This window comes from Culex quinquefasciatus, chromosome 1 (genome assembly GCF_015732765.1).
Source record: "Culex quinquefasciatus strain JHB chromosome 1, VPISU_Cqui_1.0_pri_paternal, whole genome shotgun sequence".
Classification (NCBI taxonomy): Eukaryota; Metazoa; Arthropoda; class Insecta; order Diptera; family Culicidae; genus Culex; species Culex quinquefasciatus.
Window position 1 is genome coordinate 118,541,911 of NC_051861.1, and position 23,207 is coordinate 118,565,117.

General features: G+C 36.4%; 1 protein-coding gene across 1 annotated transcript in view; it reads left to right on the forward strand.

Moving 5' to 3' along the window:
- The first annotated feature begins 674 nt into the window (after positions 1-674).
- Positions 675-23,207, forward strand: part of LOC6038448 (kinesin heavy chain) — a 50,028-nt gene continuing 27,495 nt past the window's right edge. The window contains exons 1-2 of the mRNA XM_038249460.1: positions 675-1,800; positions 15,429-16,267. Of these exons, the coding sequence (XP_038105388.1) occupies positions 1,654-1,800; positions 15,429-16,267 (986 nt within the window). The 5' untranslated portion in view covers positions 675-1,653. The remainder of the gene's footprint in view (positions 1,801-15,428; positions 16,268-23,207) is intronic.

Consider the following 23,207-nt stretch of genomic DNA (forward strand, 5'->3'; position numbering starts at 1 on the left):
AAAATGTTCAAGGCAAGTCACCTGCAATGGAACAATACAAAAACATGATGTTTTGCTAGAAAAATGTTGATTTTCGTAGAGTGTCTCATTGTTCCCCAGCTGTCTCATTGTTCCTGCCAAGTGCGTCTACAATGAGACAGTTGAATAACTCTGGTTATAGATGTCGGATCGATCTCATATTTTTGTCAATGTTAGAACACATTAAAAGAATGATAATGCAACTAAAAGCTCATTAAAACATGCTGATGAAAAAATCAGAAAAATCGTTGAAAGTTGAAAACCAAAAGTGTCTCATTGATGACTACCCTACCCTACGTACACGCAATACATGCGCTCGTAGATAACTCAATGGCTATATTTATGTCATCGGTTTTACTGCGTGCATGCAAACAAAAATTTTTATAAACTAATTTACGCAAAAAAACGTTATTTTAACGTTGCAGTTAAAATAAAATAACATATTAATTTGAATAAATAATTTTTATTAAGAGTGCAATCATCGCGATCCGAAGCGAAACACTCTCAACCAAAACCAACCACAAACGTCGTTCATCGCGCAGGGTTGCCAAACAAAAAGGATCCCACCCCTGCCGTTCCATCTGATGTCACTTTTGACAGTTCCCCTCGTCATCGCGAGCTTTCTTTTCTGCTCGGCTCAACGCAAAAAGTCGTCGCAGTCGCTTGTGGATCTCCGAACGGATCGGAACGAAGTCAAATCTTTGGCCGGAGCAAAACCTCCGGATCGTCGCGTCGGTCGCCTACCGTGTGTGTGGGTGAGAGTGAGAGAGAGCGAGCGAGCAGTGCAGGAAGAAAAAAAAACGGGAGTGTTCCACTCACACACAACCAGCCACAGTGAAGAAGCCATTTTTCATTCGCTGCAGTGGCCTCGAAAAAATCGACAACGGGACGGTTCCGGAACGGTGTTTTTTCTGGTGCGGCACGCGTCGAGCGGGAGAAGATGCTGGTTTGAGAGCAGCGGCCGGAAGAGTTTAAATTCTGTGAATTTCAGTTTGCGTGTGTGTTTTTGTGTGTGCGTGTTTTTTCCGGAAATTCCGGACTGCGTGAAAAGGTGTTTCCCGTGACCTGGACCGCGACGACGAAGGGAAGGTGGTGCAGAGCGGCGCAGTGAAAAAATTAGATCGATATTTTCCTCCATTATTGTGACGGCAGCAGCGCCGCCGAGTGGCCAATTTTCTCTTGGATTTTCCTTCGCCGCAGAAGAAAGTGCCGTGGCCACCGCGGCCAAAAAACGGCCAGCCCCGCAAGAAGAAAGGCACCAATCGAAATTATCATGAAAGCCACGAGAGCGTGAAAATTTAGTTTTCTTTTTGTCCAGCGGGGAAAGTTTCGGTCCAAGTCCCGGTCACCGGGTTCGCTTCCGTCGAAACATTTTCGTCGGGAGGCTCGCGTCGGTTCCCCCAAAATCCCCCCACCCGTGTCGCGTTAGGCCGTAACAAACGGAACTTTTCGCAGTCGGCCACGGCAGACTTGGCCCCACGGTTTTCTCCTTTCGTTTCTGCTTCTTTTCTCCACACACGCAAGAAAGAGGCAGGAGAGGGCCCCACTGCGAGAGTGGCCACATCGTCGTCGCGCAAGAGAGACTGAGAGCGATTCTTTCTTTTTCTTCGCCGACGGAGCAGTCGAAAGTCGAAAATGTCGGCCGACCGGGAGATTCCGGCCGAGGATAGCATCAAGGTGGTGTGCCGATTCCGGCCGCTCAACGACAGTGAGGAGCGCGCCGGGTCCAAGTTTGTGGTCAAGTTCCCGTCCGGCCAGGAGGAGAACTGTCTGTCGATTGGGGTAAGTTGGTTGATTCGGATCGTGATCGTCGTCATGTTTTAAATGTTTTCTTTGTGTGTGCGAGCCGGGAGAATCGGCGAAGTGGTTCTGCTGTGTCTGTGTTATGTAAGGGGGAGGGTGCTAGGGGAGGGCGGTCAGCGGCTGGCTTTTGGTTCCAGAAGTCTTCAAAAAGTATATTTTTAGCAATTCCATTTTGGAAATATTTTTCTTGTCATTCTATAGTTACAAAATGGCCTTCTTGAAATCACTAAAAAGTTCATTATGGCACTCATTTGAGTACTGAAATGTTAAACTTTTCTGCAATTTTATCGAAAGTAAGACTTTTCGACATTGTTATGAATTTTGAGCTGATCAAACTAAAATCTTATTTCAAAATGTTTTTCGATATTTCAACAAAAGTTTTATGAAACTTGTTACAAAACCCGATTTTTCAACACTTTACGTATTTATCGACTCGTTGGATACAATGTAATTGAACGACTCCTTCTTTAATAGTAGTTTATGCAACAAGTTGCAAAAAGAGGATCTTTTTCAGCACGAGTCGTACATTTATCCAACGAGGTTCACCGAGTTGGATAAATACGAAGAGTGCTGAAAAAATCAAGTTTTGCAACGAGTTCCATACAACATTTTTTGCAATTCCGAAGTGAAATTTTATGTAAAATTTTCATGTATTTTATTAATAAATCGTTTAAATAAAAAAAAATGTTGAAAACTGTTACTTTTCGAAACAAGTGCCGAAAAGTTCAACTTTTCAGCTCCCCATTTCAGTTCTGAAAAGAAGAACTTTTCAGCATTTATTTTGAAAAGTGTTGCTATTCGATTCTGTTATTTTTGGTACAGAAAAGTACGCTATTTCAAGAATGACAGGAAAAGTAAGTAGTTTCACGACGGAATTGCAAAAAATATTTTTTGCAATTTGAAGCGTAGAATACATTATGTACTAGTTCGTTAACTTTAATTTCGAATGTTTTTTCTCTTACTTCCAAATCGTTACAATTTTTGCGATTTCTTTGTGAAACATTTACGTATTTTTCGTCGCCAAAAATAACAGTACTGGAAAGTACTTTTTTTGCAATTCCGTCGTGAAACTACTTACTTTTCCTGTCATTCTTGAACGACGAAATAGCCTACTTTTCTGTACCAAAAATAACAGAATCGAATAGCAACATTTTCCAAAATAAATGCTGAAAAGTTCTACTGTTCAGCACTAAAATGGGTGCTGAAAAGTTGAACTTTTCAGCACTTCTTTCGAAAAGTAACACTTTTCAACATTTTTTCGATTTAAACGATTTTTTGACAAAATATATGAAAATTTGAATTAAAATTTCACTCAATGGGTGTTTTTCGGGATTGCAAAAAATGTTGTATGGAACTCGTTGCAAAACTTGATTTTTTCAGCACTCTTCGTATTTATCCAACTCGGTGAACCTCGTTGGATAAATGTACGACTCGTGCTGAAAAAATCCTCTTTTTGAAACTTGTTGCATAAACTACTATTTTGCAATTACATTGTGAAACAACTTACTTTTTCTGTCATTCCTACATTTTTTCTCCAAAAATAACAGAATTGAAAAGTAATGCTTTTCGAAACAAGGGCTAAAAAGTTCTTCTTTTCAGCACTCAAATGGATACTTTAAAAGTTGACTGCAATTGTATTAAAGTGTCACACTTTTCAGTATCATTCTGATTTAAACGATGAAAAGGCTAAACACATTGACGTTTGCCTTAAAATTTCAATCAAGAGGTGATATTTGGAATCGTCAAAAAAAAAAAAAAAAAAAAAATGCAGCTTTGTGCACAAACTGCTGTTTCAGCATCTATCTGGGTGCTTTATAGCTCTACTTTTCAGCACTTGTACTGAAAATTAATACTTTTTGATACTGTTTTGGAAAAAAACAAGAGTTTTTTTTCCGGAATTGCAAAAAAAAAAGTTTTCATCTTGTTTACAACAACGTGCTGAAAAAATCCACTTTTTGCACCTTCGTGCAAGAACGGCAAATAGGTATCCAATTCCATCGGGCACCTAATGTTGACATATCGTTTTAAAACAATAACAAGTACACTGAAACACCGATGATTTGACGCCAATTGTTGTCAAACGAACGAGGACACTTTTTAGTTTGACACCCTCTTTGCACAGAGCCCCGTTTAAAAAGTGACAGTTTGTTACGTTTTTAGTTTGACTTTGTCAAACCAACGGGGTACACACTAAATGTGACCAACCACCGGATATTAAGTGTGATAAAAAGCTTAATGGGTAGTGAGCACGCATGTTTTTATCAAAACTTTTGCAAAACGTTTTGTTTAAATAGTGAAGTAGCCATTACACTACGGCAAACAAACAAACAAACTCGCACTTTTTCTTGTTTGACAGTTTGCGGCAAACTCGCAAACAAGGCGAAATGTATGCATTCTGACGTTTGTAAAAACAAATCCAGGCAAACTGTCAAAAAGTGCGAGTTTGTTTGCTTTAAGCCTGCTTTAAGGGGTTACAAACATGTAGAAAACCTCAAAATGTAATATTATAAAAAAAATTAAATTTACTCAAAAGATGAAAGTTTCATGGAGATATTACGCGATTGAACTGAGTAAGAGTCGATTTAAGCTTAAAATTTTGCCATGCTGACTTACGGGTGCCACGTTATCTAGAGATGGAATAGACCAAATTGGCTGAAATTTAGTGTGAAGACTCGCAAGACATATCCCATGTGCATGACGAAGCCCGATTTTGAAATTTTGCATTTGTTTAGGGTAAAATACAAAAATCATTTTTATCTTTTCTAAAAATACACTTTTTGAAAATATAGTCATGCACACGGGACCGGTTTAACGAGGCTTCGCCAAAATTTTGAGCCGATTTGGTCAAAGTAGTGTGGAGATATCGTAACACCTTTTTTTTTAAACTGCTAAATTCAAATAGCTATATCTCGGCAATTATACAACCAAATATCTTTGAATTTATTTTAGACAGATTAGAAAAAAGTTTGAGTGTGTGATCAAACCAACCTCTGAATTTTTTGCCGATTAACATGTATGTAACCCCGTAACCTGTATTTCCCATTTGTTTATTTGTATTTGTATCTTTATTTCAAAAATATATATAAGGGCAAGCCTTTTATCGTATACAGAGACATCATTAAGTTCGAATATGATAAAACTACAAACAAAAAAAAACTTAAAACTAACTAAAAATTAGGTTAGAGTACATCAAATGATCATTGTATAAACAAAGAGAAATAACTTAACCTGAAAACAAATGAAAATGACTTCAACAAGAAGAATTTAGGTGAGAAAATAAACTGGTCAAGAAACTGTTTCTATCAAGTGTTCCTCAAATATTCCCTACACTGTTGCTTGAAATCATTAATAGAAGTAGGTAAGATTTTTCAGACGATGAGGCAAAGCGTTCCACAGGCGTGCGCCACGGACTTTGAATGAATTCTCCAGATAATTAGTATGATGAGTTGGAATTAGAATGTTATGTGTACGTTGTGATCTACTGAAGGAAAGTTCTTCATATAGATAAGTTGGCTCTTTGAATTTAATAAGTTTAAACAAAAAAATATATTTTCGTTGCTTAGAAGGTTATTTTGGGCAACTCATCGTATCAAAAAGAGGTCACAGACAATTTTGTAAGAAATTTGACGGGCATTCTGAAAAAAAAAAAAATACACTGAAAGAAGAAAACACGCCAATTCTATGAGTTTTAAAAAGACGAAAAATGCAGGAAGTGTGTCTCTCCTACACAGAAAAAAAAAATGATGGTAATATTCATCAGGAAATGGTGACAGATTTTGTGGCAAAATAAATGATAAATTTTAACACAGAAAATGATGAATTTTCATCAGTTTTTGATGAATATTCATCAGGTTCACATTTTTACACATTTTTTATGTAATATTACACAAATAAAAAGTTAATATTCAACCTACCAAATTTTCAACATTCCAAAATTCAACTTTTTTTTTTCTGTGTAGTCAAAAAGTCATGTATTAAAACATTTTTTTTCCTGGAAAGTGGTCTAATCATCAAAATTCACAAAAATCGACCGTGTAAAATGATTATTCAGGCAATTTTACTCAAAAGTCTCCATATTGGCCACTGTCTAATGTTTAATCCTCATTAACCCTCTACAACCCAACCTCGCCTTTAGACGGGCTTCGATTTAAAAAATTGTCAAAATTAATTGTTTAACCAAAAAAAAAAAGAAGAACTCTTAAAATTTTACGAAATCTAGGGTTGGAAGTTTGACTTGCTTTATGTAACCTTGCCAATGTTTTTAAAAATGTCAATTTTTTAGGGATCATTTTTGGCTGTGTTTTTTATAAACATTTCGTTTATTTGAAGTAAAAAGAAGAATGCAGTAATTTTGCTAGTGTCCCAGACAATGTCTCTACGCATTTTTGTTTACATTTCAAATGAAAATGGTGCCATTTTATAGCAGAAAATGTAAAATACAAGCAAACAAATGAAAAAGTGACTGCAAAAACATGAAAAAATTAGATAGGCAAAATGTAATGATAGGAGGTGGTAGAATAGGCCAAATACTACCAAAAACAAACATAAACTAAACAAAATAAATGCAAATTGAAATACTAAAAATGAAACAAGAAAAACATAAAACAAGAGAAGTAAAGTTTTTCGTAGAATCTCGAAAAAAAATTGGGCAGCAGAGGGTTAAGATACAGCGGCTTAATAAAAATGTAGAAAACACGTTTGTTTTTGTTTGTGATTTTCGACTATTTCTTGGAATTGGAAGTAAGAGCTACAAGATATTAGCTTAATTATATTGCTCATAACTAAGGCTACCAACTATACGGATTTTTTCCTTACCATACGAATTTTCGACCCTCTTCGCGGATTTTTAACAGGCCGGAATTTTTGTAGGGAATTTTTCGCATAATACGGATTTGTACGGAATTTCAACAACTTTTTAAACATTGAGTTGCTCTTTTTTATTTGATCAAAGCTTTTGTTAACTAGACATTTTTATTTTTATTTAACAGTGAGTTTGATTTAAAAAGGGAGTTTTCCGGGTTTTCCTCAATTCAAACATGATTATCAATTATTTTAGATGTTGATAGGTCCTTTAAAAAATCTCGAATTGTTCTTTTAGAAATTTCTTACTAAACATATTTATCCATTAAACGGCTATCTAAAACTTGTGAAAACCTTTGAACATTTGAATTAACAAATTTAGAGTTTTTTTTAGGTCCTATAAACTGTTGTGTTTCACATGTTATAGGACCTTTTTCATAAAAAAATAAACTTGAAAATGTGTTCGCGAAAACACTGAGAACGATATTATTCGTAACAGCAAACTTGACACTTCGCGAACTTTTAATCGTTTAACAAAAAAATTGAAGTACGTAATGTTTTGATTCAAATCACGGTTTAACGTGCAAATCATAAGCGCTCTGTTAGCTGTAAAAACGACACAGTTTAAAATGTTCAATTCTCAAATTGAATTTAATTTATATAAATAATTCCTTGACAGTTTTTGTTATACCATGCTGTCATATCGGCAAAGTGTACGGATTTTTGCTCAGCAAGAGTTGGTAGCCTTACTCATAACTGAAAACTTTTTAACTTTTTTTTGGGTGTCTGTATTAATTTCTGTAGGATGGTAAAAACCTGGTTAATAAATTAGCTTAAATCAGTAAACAAACATGTTAAATGAAAAAGTTTATGTATCTTGTCTTAAAATGTTGCAGTAATCTCTAGTTTCTTATCTAAACAACGCACAATTTACTCAAACAAACATTAGCCATCATGTCCCATATGAGATTATCAATCCGTGGACACAAATATTTGCGCTGTTCGAAAAGACCCACGAATCTAGTCCAAACGCAAACAACACAGAGCAACATTTCGTAAACACGAAAAATCAATAAAATCGGATGTTTGGTGGTTCAACAACACACAGCTCTACTTAGTCCGGCCGTTGGACCGTTCCTCCCAAAGGACTCAAGAGAACTCTTCTCACGTATCCTTTTTTATGGGATTCTCTCGCTAAAGTGCAAACTCGCTCTCTTCAAAAGTAGTCTCTCTCTTCGAGACTTGACGAGACGTGCCCGAAATGCCCCAACATAATTGTTTTTGTTTATACTTGAGAGTCATACAAATATATGTCTAGCTCAGCATAGTATAGACATTTCGATACGTGGCCGTAGCCCACCACACAACCTTTTTTTTCGAGGGCTTTCGAGCGTTGCAAAATAAAACAGCACTTTCACCGCGACTCACCGATTCCAAAACTGAAATAGGGTTGTTTTATTCCATGTGGCTTCAATAATAGGGTATATTTGTAACATCTTGTTTTTATCGTTGTATGAGATATGAGAGTAAAAAGATAGCAAATTACAACTTTCGTTCGATGCCAAAATTTGTCCACCTTACCCTATAATTTAAGGATGTGGAACGATGGCGCCACAATTTGTTTGCTTGTTGTGTAATATTACGATATTGGATGTGTCGTCCCACCACCCACTCAGATAGAGTTCTACATGATTGTTGTTATTATTGTTGCTTGTTTTATGTTTCCCTCTTTTTGGTTGTTCTGAACTCACACGCAAAGCCTTTATTTTTGGAACGATGAAAAAATGCTAGTATTGCCAAGAAGTGTGATATCCATGAGTGTCCTTGAAACTGAACAAAAAAAAGGGACATTCCAGCACAATGCTCCCCTCCTCTCTCTTTCTCTCGTTATCAGTGCGAAACGCTCGATAACATTACATTCCAAGGTTATAGCTTTTAGTCCTTTTGGGATGATGGTAATTTGAAGATTTCTCTCAAGGACTTTGCTATTAGTTAGTCTGGATGAAGTTGTTATCTTGCTTGATTCCAATTGTAGTTTATTTTGAAGAAAGGTTACTTTGTACAAAATCCGCATAAATCTTATATAACATAATCTAAAACAATATTTAACTTCTTAAAAAAAAATCAAATTGATGTATTATTTACACCATTTGATCATTTAAAAATGAAAAAATTAGTTAAGACGTCAACAACCCTCCATTTCCAGTGTGAATACATTGTAAAAGAGGAATAAAATCTACACCAGCAACAAAAAAACAGAGACTGACGAAAGAAACGTTCAAATTAAGTGAGAGAAAAAGAGGCCAAGTCGGCAGCTGCAATAATCACAAAACACAAAACTGCATTCGAATCAATCGAGATAGCGCCATGAAAGAGCAGCAAAAACAACAACAAAAAGAAGTCGTCTGTTTTTACTTCACGAGAAACGAAAACTCCAAGTTAGTCCGCTGAGAAAATCAATAAATAGAGCCATCTCTCTCTCGTCCGGGGAGTTTCTCCGCAAAGCAAAACATGATTCATGCCACCACTCGTTGCTTCCTCGAGGGTATCGCCCTCTTCTCCAGCTCGCCCAGAGTCCAGTGCACCATAATACGAAAACGAGGTGATTCTTGTCATCTGGGTGGAAAACGGTGCCAAGAGGGAATGCTGAAATTCTTTTTTTACGCTTAAGCAATTGTGAGCATTGCAGAGAATAGGGGAGATTGGCCAGCAGTGCAGAGAGTTGATTTTTATGTAGAAAAAAGTGGCAAGAAACTTTTAATTTAAATTAAAAAAAAATCTGCTTTACTTATCACTCAATTTTGAAACAGTTATTCCAACAAACTTAAAAAAAATACAAAGGAAATCAATACATCACCACTTTTCATCAAATCAAATCATTTTAACTATTTCAAAGTAATAACATCAAATTAAAGTTAGCAAGCAACTTTCCTTTGTTGATTTCCTTAAAAGTGGTGTTTTTACGGACGGCGCAGATCGCGTGGATTTGCTGGCTCATTTGGCTCAGGCGCGGATTTCGCGCGAATGGCAATTTTGATAAATACAATAGTTGAGAGATATAGAACTACCTTCAAGTTATAAGGAAAAATATTGTCAAGTTTTTTTTTCTTTGAGTGCCAAAACTTTGATTTCTTAGATACAACTTCTAAACTGAAACAAAGTTGAATTTTCTTACGAAAATGATTTTCAAAATGTTTTGTTTTGGATTTGGAGATGGGAATTAACTCGCAAAAAGATTTTTTTTTGCATTTTTGGGGAAAAAAAATAATAGATTAAAACAACATTCAAATTTCAAAGTTTCAGGAATTCTAAAATTGAAAACATTTTTTTGATTTTTACTCTTTTGTTTATTCAAAAAATTATAATATAAATTTTTAAACATTCAAAAATTAAAAAAAAAACCGGAATTGCTAAGTTTCCTAATTAAATTTATTAAGAAAGAATTTCATTAAAAATTAAGTATAGGATTGATTGAGCTATTTTAAACATTAACGTAAATCTAAAGTAAACAAAATATAAATATAAAATTAGAAATTTTAGATCTAAACGACATGACAGCAGCACCCGATTGATTACCTTGAGAATAAAACTATAACCCTTAAGCACACTATGCCAATGGTCACAACTAGGGTTAGTGAAATTTCACGATTTCGCGGACAGCGTGAAATCCGCGAAATCCCGTGAAATTTTATGTTTGTGTGAAAATGTAACGATTTTTCATAAAATATCTTATCAAACTTAAAAAGGAATAAAAATAATGTTATGAACTACTATAGAATTAAGCGAATGAATACCCTGGTTTTATTACTAATATAGGGTTAATGATTTTTACGGTTTCGTAGACGGCGTGAAATTCGTGAAATTTATCAATTTTCTCGAATCATTGAATGCAAACAGGGCAAAAAATAAAATAAAAAGTATAAATATTGAAATAACAAGCCATGGTTTCAACATTTGCATGGAAAAAGTGTTTTAAAATGCATCTTACACTAGTTCAGTAGTTTTGCAATCATTAGTTTTCAAAAAATGTAAGATTTGACGAAAACAAAAGCTTTAGCAAAAAAAAAAAAAAACATTTTGCGATAACAAACATCGAAAATTTTCAAAAATTCGAAAGATGTTTAAATCAACCCAAACATTCTTAAAATGATCCTAAACATTCTAAAAATGGAATGAAAAACGCAGGGGAATGAATTTTAAATTTAATCCATTGAAATTTTTAAGTTTTTCGAAAAAATATTTTTTTGTCTCCTGATTTTTCGGGCCAATTTCGAAGGGAGGGGGAGGGGGGGGGGAACAAAAACTTTTAATAAAATTTGTACCAGCCTAACAACTTAATAAATATTTCATCCAAAAAGAAAAGAAATTTTATTAGTTTTCAATTAAAAAGCTTGATTATATATTTGTGTCAAGGTGATATGAACCATTAGAAGAAATGTTGAGATTTTTGAGTTTTTTAGAAACTAACAAAATTTTGTAATATTTTCATTCGCTGTATTAAAAATTTTAGTGCTATTTTATTTGAAAGGTATAGTTTTGAAGGAATATAAAAGAATCAATCTTTGTTTTATTCAAAATAAAATTAATAGTATTTTTTTATCTTTGGTATCATATTTTAAAAATATAACAATTTTTTTTGGGCCTGTTAAATTTTAACGATATTTGTTTGAAAGTTAAAAAATACTCTTTTTTGTTTTCTCTTCTCATTTAGAATAAAAATTTCGATTTTGTTAAAAATTATATTATTTTTGCAAAATGTTTATAAATTGAGATTTTGACAAATGGGCTAAATGACGCAGAAAATTCAATTTATTTTACTCATTTTGACTGGACAAATCTAGCTTTGATATGAAATTCAATAAAATGTAAAATGATATAACAGAAGCAAATTAGCGAAAACATTTGAGCTTTGTTAGTCGAATATTAAAAGAGCAGTTCAGTAAATGAGAATACGCGTGCCCTAAATTTTGTTTCAAAATATATATAGAGCCCATCCAATAACCAGGAGGATTTTTTTGAAAATTGGAAGAATTTTTTTGTCGCATTCAAATTTAGTGAAGATTTTTTACTTAATAATATACATAATGAAGCATAAAAAGTAGTATCTGTGATTTAAACATAGGATTTCAGAGTTATTTTAACATTTTTCAAGTTCCGCGAAATTTGCGTGAAATTTGGTGTTTTGAAATTGAGGTCCCCGTGAAATTTGCAATTTTCGAGCGTGAAAAATCACTAAGCCTAGTCACAACGCTTGCTTAGAGCGTATCCTAGACTTTATACTTATCGCGAAAATTGTCAAACTCCATGCGAAACTTACTTGGGGACACCGTGGAGATTTTCTTTTGTCCCCTTAAAAAAAGTGGGGCATCAACACGTCCAGTCTTCCAAATCCCTGGTGCGCGGTGGAGATGGGAGCGTCCGGCAATGGACGGCTGTCATGGTTTTAAGAATCTGGTTCAGGTGAAGTTGGTAGTGTTCCCAATTATAAATTTTTAGGCAACTTGGGTATAGACAATCATCACTTACATGGCGAAATCCAGTCTGCAGTTCGCTAAAATCACCGTGTCCTAGCAAGGCGACTAAACAAAGTATTGGAACAATCTCACTTCCTTCTGTATTTTACCATTTATATATCAAAAAAAAAAAAAAAACAATTTATATAACGTGAAGAAAATATATAAAATGCTTCTAATAAATGATGGTGACTTTTTTTTAAAGATTTCTTTCCTTTATGAGGAGTTTAAAACATGCAATCTAAACAGCTTCCTTAAAAAGTTGTCATATCTTATCTCTTTTATCATGTTTATCATTAACGACAATTATTCTGCAGTCCCACACTTCTAAGCTTTACAGCGCAAATCTCATTATTATTAGTTTTAGTTAGTCAGCCCAGAATAACTTCAAATCCATGTGTCATGACGAAGGTATCGCGTTGAAGCAAAAAAGAAAAAAAAGACACAGTTTCAGTGCCGCAAACGCGTGAACAGGATGAGGTCATGGTCTGGCTGGCTGCATCGCGTCATACTCACTAACTTTGCGCGCTGGTTCAGTTAGTTGGTGAGAGAGAGAGAAAGAATCGAAACCAGAACCAACATTGTTCACAGAGTTACCGCAATTCTCTGTTCGAAATTTGGAGTGTTAGTTTTACTTCTTCTTTCGGCCACTCGAAAAAAATGATTATTCGATGATCGATGAGAATCACAATCGCTCAACTAAAAAAGGCAAAAAATGCCACTTTACCCCAAACCGATAATAAAGCGATGATGGTGGATGGTCCGGAGTTCGGCCTTTCACGTGTGCTTTCACATTTGAGTGGCATCTCGCGAGCGCGTTAAAAAAAACGATTCGTTTTGAGAGCACTCTAGAGACTGACGGGTTCAGAAATCACTAAATGGTGTGATAATATTCGAAAAAGTCCGATTAGTCATTCAAGTGTGTAGTAACGAGAGAATGAAGGAAGTGGATTAGATCACTGTTGGTTTTGGGATAATATCTCAGCTTAGGTTTATTACTGCACTTTTTTTTTTAAACAACCCCGTAACCAGCCATGCCAGATATACAGATAAATCTGTATTATACAGATTTTTTGAACCCAAAAATCACAAAAATCTGTATATACAGATTTGTTTAAAACGATTTAGTTTGAAAATTTCAATAATTTAGTAATTGAATTATGCTTTAATATGATTAAAAAGCTTAAATCTGTTGTGAAAAGTAAAAAAATCTTCTATGGCTTCGAATTTGACATGATACAGATAAAATACAGATTTATTTTAAAGAAAATACAGATTTCCCATAAAATAATCTGGCAACGTTGCCCGTAACCCAAATGCAATGGAATTTTACCCAAAAATTGGCCACTTTGTTCTACAAAATCGACAAATCTGCCCAATGTTGTTTGAATATTCCACCCGGGCCATATTTCAACCCAATAAAAAACCTACTTTGATTGAAAACTAAAAACTTGTGTTTTAACAATTATCATATAAATTAAAAACATCAAGGACGATAGGTTTCCTTGCATGGCATTGAATTGAATTGAATTAAATTGTTTATTGAAGGAAGTTTTAATGAGGTATTAGACTATGGAAAACAAACAAACAAACTTTTTGACAGTTTGCCTGCTTTGTTTGTTTGCCTGCATTTGTTTGCGGAAACGTCAGCCTGCATACGCTTTATTTGCGAGTTTGGCAAACTGTAAAATACAAAAAAGTTTGTTTGTTTGCCATAGTGTAATACCTCCTTGATGTTTTGCATGCACATTTTAATTCAATTCAATTCTATGCAAAGAAACCTATCGCCCTAGATTTTTTTTTAATTTATAGGATAATTGTTAAAGCACAAGTTATTAGTTTTCAATCAAAGTAGGTTTTTTATTGGGTTAAAATATGGCCCGGGTGAAATTTTCAAACAGCATGGGGCAGATTTGTCGATTTTGTAGAACAAAGTGGCCCATTTTGAGTAAAATTTCATTGCATTTGGTTTATTAAGTTGTTTAAAAAAAATAAGTGCAGTAATAAACCTAAGACTGCCTGCAGACAAACAAACAAAGCAAGCAAACTGTCAAAAAGGTTTTTTGTTTGCGAGTTTGTTTGTTTGTTTGGCTACGAAAAAAATAAATAAAAACATGTTTTGACAGTTTGCCAATTTGTTTGCTCTGTTTGTTTGCCTGCATTTGTTTGCAGAAATGTCAGCCTGCATAAACTTGGCTTTGTTTGTCAAACTGTCAAACACAAAAAAGTACGAGATTGTTTGTTTGCCACAGTCTAATAGCTCCTTGAATTGCTTTTTTATGCAGGAACTTTTCAGCCTTCAGGCTATTTTTGCATATTTGTTTAGTTAAGTAATCCATTCATAACATTTACCATTTTTGACAGTAGCTTTGCAGTGGGCAAATGGATGGCTACACTGCCACTACTGTTAAAAATGGTAAATATTATGATTAGGTTACTAAGTAAAATTTTATACTTTATATTGCTCTATGTAGAAGAAACTATTGCACAAACTTCGATGTTATACAGGAAAAAAAATAGTAATATTACATCAGGAATTGGTGTATATTCATCAGTTTCTGATAAATTTTCATCAGGTTCACATTTTTACACATTTTTTAAGTAAAATTAATCATAACTAGAGGTAATATTCAACAACCCAAACTTTCAATTTTCCAAATTTAAACTTTTTTTTCTGTGTACCAAAAGATATGAATAACAGAATTTCGAACATATAGAACGTCAGAACAACAAACAACAAAAACGTCAAAACCTGGCCAGGCCTACTGCGTAAAGTTAACCGCAGAGATTATTCGTTGAACTGGGTTAACTTCTGATTTTTTTTTTAATCCCGTTTACTTCAATATTTCTTTAAGCAAAAATGTTCAAATAAATAACATGTGAAGAAATTAACGATGATTTGCTTTTACTAAAAAATATTTATGATACTTTTGAAGACATTAATCTGCTACGACTTACGACACCAATAACAACCTCTCATGATCGTTTTATGACTCACGCACCTTCCAGAAAAAAGAAGTGTGTTGAGTACAAAAAAAGGGCCGAGCAAAAACCGTGCCATCATGCTTAAACGGTTTTCACCTCTTCTTTTTGTTGGGAAGCACACCTGAGTTACCACCGCCAGCAGGTTTTATAAGAAAAGAGAGGGGAAGAAGCGCATGTTCACGAATTAGCAAATTGTGTGTCGTGCATATTAAGTAGAGGGAAGGGTGATGGAAATTGCAAAAGCTAATGATTAAGATTCATTAAAAAGTATAAATTCTAATTGAAGTCTTCTTCTCTTTCTCTTTTTAGGGCAAAGTATACCTGTTTGACAAAGTGTTCAAACCGAACGCGACACAGGAAAAGGTGTACAATGAGGCGGCCAAATCGATCGTCAGCGACGTGCTGGCCGGGTACAACGGCACGATCTTCGCCTATGGTCAGACCTCGTCCGGTAAGACGCACACGATGGAGGGCGTGATCGGCGATCCGGGCAAGCAGGGCATCATTCCGCGCATCGTCAACGACATCTTCAACCACATCTACAGCATGGAGGTGAACCTGGAGTTCCACATCAAGGTGTCGTACTACGAGATCTACATGGACAAGATCCGGGATCTGCTGGACGTGTCCAAGGTGAACCTGAGCGTGCACGAGGACAAGAACCGGGTGCCGTACGTGAAGGGTGCGACGGAGCGGTTCGTGTCGAGCCCGGAGGACGTGTTCGAGGTGATCGAGGAGGGCAAATCGAACCGGCACATTGCCGTGACCAACATGAACGAGCACTCGTCGCGATCGCACTCGGTCTTTCTGATCAACGTCAAGCAGGAGAACCTCGAGAACCAGAAGAAGCTTTCGGGCAAGTTGTACCTGGTCGATTTGGCGGGTTCGGAGAAGGTTTCCAAGACGGGCGCGGAGGGAACGGTGCTGGACGAGGCCAAGAACATCAACAAGTCGCTGTCGGCGCTCGGAAATGTGATTTCGGCGCTGGCCGATGGCAACAAAACCCACATCCCGTACCGTGACTCGAAGCTGACGCGTATCCTGCAGGAGTCGCTCGGTGGCAACGCACGCACCACGATCGTCATCTGCTGCTCGCCGGCCAGCTTCAACGAGGCGGAAACCAAGTCCACGCTCGACTTTGGACGACGGTGAGTTGTTTTGGTTCCTTTGCAGGGTGGCTACCTCTGGGAAAAACCCGTTTTTTTAGTCTATATAAATATTATTATTCTTAATGAAATATTATAAAACCAACGTTAAAACTATTTTGGCAAAGATTCAATCAACATGGCTTTGAATTTATTACTGTTGGGATCCCATAATATGTTTATCTTAACTCATTGTTATCCGAGCATTCGTTGGAGAAGGTTGTCTGATTCAACATGACTCGTCGCGTCCCGGCGCAAAACGCCGGCAATATCGCCCTACCTGCGGCTCAAGCAGGCAAAAAAGTGGGAATTTCCAAAAGGAAGGTTGAGGCCTCAACTGATGGCCAAAAACCGGGGATTTCCAAGAGGAAGGTGCTTTTGGAAGTGACATCGAACAGCAAAAAGACGAAAAAGAGCGACGGTACTGTACCGATGGATGAGGAGGAGGAGAACTCTTCGTCGCACGAGGAGCAGCTTTTGAAGAACAACAAGTTCGCTGGACTGCCTGACGAGGACCAGGTAGCGGAAGCAAAGGAGAATGAAGTGAAACAGCGAAAGGAGAAACTGCCTCCTTTTTATGTGCGGCAATCAGCAGCAACGATCGACTTTCGAGCGGGGCTGGTTGAACTCATCAAGTCTGGGAAAGTCCAAGGCAACATTCGTCTGTGTCAGGACGGATTTAAGGTGCTGGTGCAATCCAGGCAGCACTATCAACTGGTCAAGGATTACTTGACCGAAAACGAGGCGGAGTACTTTACCCATGATGTCGTCATGGATAAGCCGTACAAAATCGTCGTCAGAGGTCTGTACGACATGCCAGTGGAGGAATTAGCTGCCGAGCTAAAAGTTTTGAAACTGGATGTGTTGGCCGTGCACAAAATGAGCCGACGCAACAAAGACATCAAGTACCGTGACCAGCTCTACCTGCTGCATTTGGCTAAGGGATCGACGACGCTTCCTGAGCTGAAGGCAATCCGAGCGGTTTTCAACATTATCGTGTCGTGGGAGCGATACCGACCAGTGCATCGTGACGTCACACAATGCTTCAACTGCCTGGGTTTCGGGCACGGAGGTAAGAACTGCCACCTGAAGCGTCGTTGCGCCAAATGTGGTACCGATGCGCACATCACATCCCAGTGCATCCAAGATTCGCTGGTGAAGTGCCTCAACTGCAACGGTGAGCACTCGTCAACCGACCGAAAGTGCCCCAAGAGAGCTGAGTTCGTGAAAATTCGGCAGCAAGCATCGACGAAGAATCAGCCTCAGCGTCGTAGAACTCCTCCAGCCCTGGTGGAGCAAAATTTTCCACCTCTTCAACCGCGACGCCAGGTCCCGAACTTGGCACCGTTGCCGTTGGATCCCAGGAAGAGAGCTGAGATGAATCATCCACGGCCGGGTTCCAGCCAGGAGCCGAGACCGCCACCACCGGGCTTCAGCCAGGAGCCAAGACCAACCCAAGAACCAGCAGTTGAGGAAAATGGTAATGATCTTTACACCTCAACCGAACTCCTCAATATTTTCAAACAGATGTCCGCTGCACTGCGTGGATGCAAAACCAAGACCCAGCAGATTGAAGTGCTGACCTCGTTCGTCATCCAGTATGGATCGTAGGTCCCTCAAGCTGCTGAATTGGAACGCTTGCTCCATTAGGAGGAAGAACTTAGAGCTGGTGGATTTTCTTCGCGAGAAGGAGATCGACGTAGCTGCCATCACGGAAACTCATCTGAAGCCCGGTGAAAAAGTTTATCTGCAAAACTACAAGATCGCGACGCAGCTCGATAGGACCACCTCTGGAGGAGGAGGTGTGCTTGTCGCTGTTCATCGTGATCTCAAGCCACGCCGGCTGCCACACTTCAAGCTGGACATCATCGAGGCCGTTGGGGTGGAAATTCCCACTTCGGTTGGCCCAGTACTCTTCATTGCTGCATACTGCCCACGTCAGGTGAATTCCAGAGATGGTTCAGCAGCAAAACTGAAGAGCGATATCCAGAAGCTGACACGGCGGAGCGCAAAGTACATCATCGCTGGTGACCTCAACGCGAAGCATGAAGTTTGGGGCAACAGCAGGAGGAATCGGAACGGAGTGATTCTGCACAACGATCTGCAAAACGGATACTACAACGTTGTGAGTCCGGATCGTCCAACGAGGGTGGCTCGGTCTGGGAATCACTCAATCATCGACTTCTTCATTACCAATATGGCTGAGAACGTGGCTCATCCTGAGGTGTTTGAAGAGTTGAGTTCTGATCACTATCCGGTGGTTGTGGAGGTTGGAGCTTCCGTTACTCCGCAGCGGCAACCAACCCGGAAAGATTACCACAACGTTGACTGGCAGCAGTTTCAGCAAGTGGTCGACAGCAACATCGACTATGATCAACACCCGGAAACTTCTGCCGATATTGATCGTTCGCTGGAGGTGATCCAGCAGGCTATCAACCAAGCAGAGGCTGCCAACGTTCGGGAGGTTCCTGTTAATTTTAAGGTAACTGATATTGACGTAGATACTAAACACTTGATTAGACTTAGGAATGTTTATAGGAGACAATATCAACGGACTGGGGACTATGACAAAAGATTTCAGTGAACAATTTGAACAAAATCATACAAGACCGACTTGACAATATCAGAAATCAAGAATTTTCAAAACATGTAAGCCAGCTTGGGAATTATTCAAAACCATTTTGGAAACTTTCAAAAGTTCTTAAAAACAAACCAAAGCCTATTCCTCCTCTTATTGTTGAGGATTCTCCTTTGATTACATCCGAGGAAAAGGCAAATGCACTTGGGCTTCATTTTGTTAGTTCACATAATCTTGGCGCTTCCATGACCAGCCGTAAAGAAACATCAGTTGCCAATAGTATTTCAACAATCAATGACTCTACCTTTGAATTTCCTGCAGATTCCCATGTTTCTGGTGAGGAAGTCAAAGTTGCAGTTAAACAAATGAAAAATATGAAAGCTCCTGGCTTTGATAACATTTTAATCTAGTGTTGAAAAAACAGAGTGATCAGTTCTTTCAACATCTAGCCAATATTTTCAATAAATGTTTGCAACTTGGTTACTTCCCCACCAATTGGAAACTGGGCAAAGTCATACCAATTTTGAAGCCTCAAAAGATCCAACATCGCCAACAAGTTATCGTCCCATTAGTCTTTTGAGTAGTCTGTCCAAACTCTTTGAGAAGGTCATCTATTCAAGGCTTTTGGATTTTACCAACGATAATAATATAATTTTGAATGAGCAGTTTGGCTTCCGAAAGGGACATAATACTGCTCATCAGCTTACGAGAGTAACTAAAATCATCAAGCAGAACAAGCTTGAGTCTAAATCAACTGCTATGGCTTTGTTGGATGTTGAGAAGGCTTTTGACAATGTTTGGCATGATGGTTTGATACATAAACTGTATTTATACGGTTTTCCAATGTATCTTATCAAAATTATCCAGCACTATCTTTCGGAGAGATCGTTCAGGGTTTTTCTGAATGGGATTGCTTCTGGATTATTCAACATTGATGCTGGGGTTCCCAAGGAAGTATTCTTGGCCCACTTCTGTACAATATTTTTACATCTGATTTGCCTACTCTTCCTGGTAATGGTGTGTTGTCACTTTTTGCTGATGACACTGCCGTTATTTATAAGGGTAAAATAACCAGATATTTAGTTGGCCGTCTTCAGAAGGGTCTTGACGTTCTTTCCGAATACTTTGGCGACTGGAAAATTCGCATAAATGCAGCCAAAACTCAAACCATCATTTTTCCACTTTCCAAATCGGCCAGATTTGTCCCAAAGGATGATGTTTTGATTAAAATGAATGATGTTTCGATACCCTGGTCAAAGGAAGTTGTCTATTTAGGTCTCATACTTGACTCGAAACTTTTGTTTCGGCAGCATGTAGACAAAATATTGAACAAGTGCAGCATTCTCATCAGGTGTTTGTATCCTTTAATTAACAGAAAATCAAAGCTATCTTTGAAAAATAAGCTAGCAGTTTACAAACAAATAATTTACCCCGTTATTGAGTATGCAGTACCTGTTTGGGAGTGTTGCGCTAGAACTCATAAATTGAAGCTCCAGCGTGTCCAAAACAAGGTACTCAAAATGGTTTTGAATGTTCCTGGCTGGACAAGATCAAGTGAGGTTCATGAATTAGCAGAAGTAAAAATGTTGGATCAGAAGATTCAAGAAAAATGTTTGAAATTCAGGGAAAAATGTGCTATTTCTGAATACCCCTTGATTCAAGGATTGGTTTAGTTTATGGTAAGTTTAAGTTAGTTTTAGGTTAGGTTATGTTTTCTTAACATTTTTTTCCTCATTGTACCTAGTATTACAAAAATGATAAATCATATATTTTTAAAGTTATGGAAATGAACAGTGTTTAAATCACGAAAAGCAAATTAAAGCTGAAGAGCCACAGCTGACCACTTATTATGTAAACCAAATGTAATTATTATAAGAAAGATTCAATAAAGTATATTTAATTCAAAAAAATTCAAAAAATTTATCTTAACGAATCAAAAAGGTGCATTTTACAACAATTTTTTCATCAAAATGTTGAAATGGCGGCTTGTAATTGAATTTTTTAAACCTTTTTTTTACTTTTTTTGGCCCTTACTTTGAAGTCGCCAAAGGCACCAAACATAAACTTTGAAAAAATCAAATTTTTGTTCATTTTTTAAATTTAAAATGTCTGGAATATTTATAATTTAAGATATTTTGAATTGTTATTTAGGATACTTAAGGAGGTATCAGACTATGGCAAACTAACAAACAAACTCGCACTTTTTTGTGTTTTACTGTTTCAATGTAAAAAAAATAAACATTTTCTTATCTTTCGAGTTAAAACTATTAAAAACATATGTTGCAGAATAATTTCTGATATTTTCGTAATAAAATATTTTCAGAGTTGGTCAAGCTTGTAAATGATTTCTTTCGGCAAAAAAAGTAACAGGTGCTTTGAGCAATTCTCCTACGAAATCGGCCGATTTCGTGTATTTTTATTTTTTGTATTATGCCAAACTTTTTTGGGGCCTTCCCTATGACCAAAGAAGCCATTTTGTTAAGTTGGTTTACCCAAAAATGGAACTTTCAGATCAGTTTGGTGCCTTCTAAGAATCGAATTTTTTGGAGGCATCGCTCTTCTTGATTTTTTCAAGAGTTTTTCTTTTATTTTTCGAAGAAGAGGTCAAAAGCATTAAAAGTTATTTGCATAAATGTTGAAAATTATGTATTTATTAACATCAATGTTGTTTGCGATAAAATTATCGAGGTTCGATAAAGATAACGATAGTTCTATTGTTATCGTTATTCCGATAGTTTTATCGACGATAACGGACGGTAACTTATTTTTAATATATTTGTCAAATTGACATAATCCAACCAAACTTTATAATTAAGTTGAATTATAAAGCTATCTCTTGGAATTTTTTTTGCTAATATGTTAAGTTTTAAAGTATAAAAAATTAAAAAAAAACACAAAATACCGTATATTTTTAAAGTACTGAATAAACAACATTTGCAATATGGGTATCAAACGAAGCTAAATTTGGTATGCTTTTCCACTGTACTGGTATTTTTGGAATTAAATGCTCTAGTTTTTATAAAATACCGTATTTTTTTCAAAAATACTAAAATTTTCACAAAAAAAACGTATTTTTTGAGAATTTTCAGATTTCTATAATTTGCAGTATCAAACGATTTGAAATTTTAGCTGAATTTCGCTGTTTTAAAGTTTTTTTTTTAAATACTCAAATCTTCACAAAATACCGTTTTTTAAGTACTCAAATTTTCATAATTTGCAATATCAAACGAATTTTCACAATTTTAGAGGTTTTAGAGTAAAACATCTGTACTAAAAAAAATCTATCAAAACAGTGTAAATGCAGGCAAAATTTCAAATCGTTTGATAGCGTCAACAGGGGTGACATTGGGTCATACAAAAATGCCGAAATTTGTATGACCCAATCTCACCCCCCAGACCCAATGTCACCCCTGTTGACGGTACCAATATTGCAAATTATGAAAATTTGAGTACTTTAAAAAAATACGATATTTTGGGAAAATTTGAGTTTTTAACAAAAAAGCCCTAATGAAAGTGAAAAAGCATACCGCATTTCGCTTCGTTTGATAACTAGATGCTAATTTTAAAAATTTGAATATTTTCGAAAAAAAACGGTATTATCTGAAAATTTTAGTATTTAACAAAAAAAAAAAAACTTTAATAACAGTGAAAAGCATACCAAATTTTGCTTCGTTTGTTCAAACCCATGTTGCTAATTATAATTATTTTTAAGTATTTTCGAAAAATACGGTATAATTTTTTAGTATTTATGCTTTGAAACTTACTACCTTATCAAAAAATATATTCTTAGTGAATGCATTGCAAATTTAACTTTATGTTGATGGTTTAACCCTTTCAGGCCTGATGGGTCATTATGACCCAAAAATGAAAATTTCCAAAACTAGCCTATAATTTTCGTATGGTCGTAATAGTCATTTTCCCATCATTAACTATTTTTTTTTTTTTGAAATTCAGGCGAAAGGGGTAAGTCAATTTAGGAATGATTTTAAATAGGAGTTTTCGTCCGTTATCGTGGTCGGACCTTTTGAAAGCTATCATGAGAAATCAAAATATTAAACGAAAAAGATGTTCAGATCAGATTGAAAACGTTGTACCCAAAAGTAACATTTTAAACCAACTAGCCACCACCTAGTTTTATTGAGGTTTTATGGTAGCATCTTGATTGCTTTATAGTTTTATTTGGGCATTCACCGCAACCAATAAGCAACAGCAAATAAGTAGGTTCTAACAAGGTTTTATGCCTCAGACATAAATGGCTAAATGGCTTTTTATAAGGTTTTATGGAAGTTTTAAGAGAGCCTTGAATACCCATTGGCAATGTCATGGCAAACGGTTTTATCGCATGCTTCTTTAAAACCAAGAGTG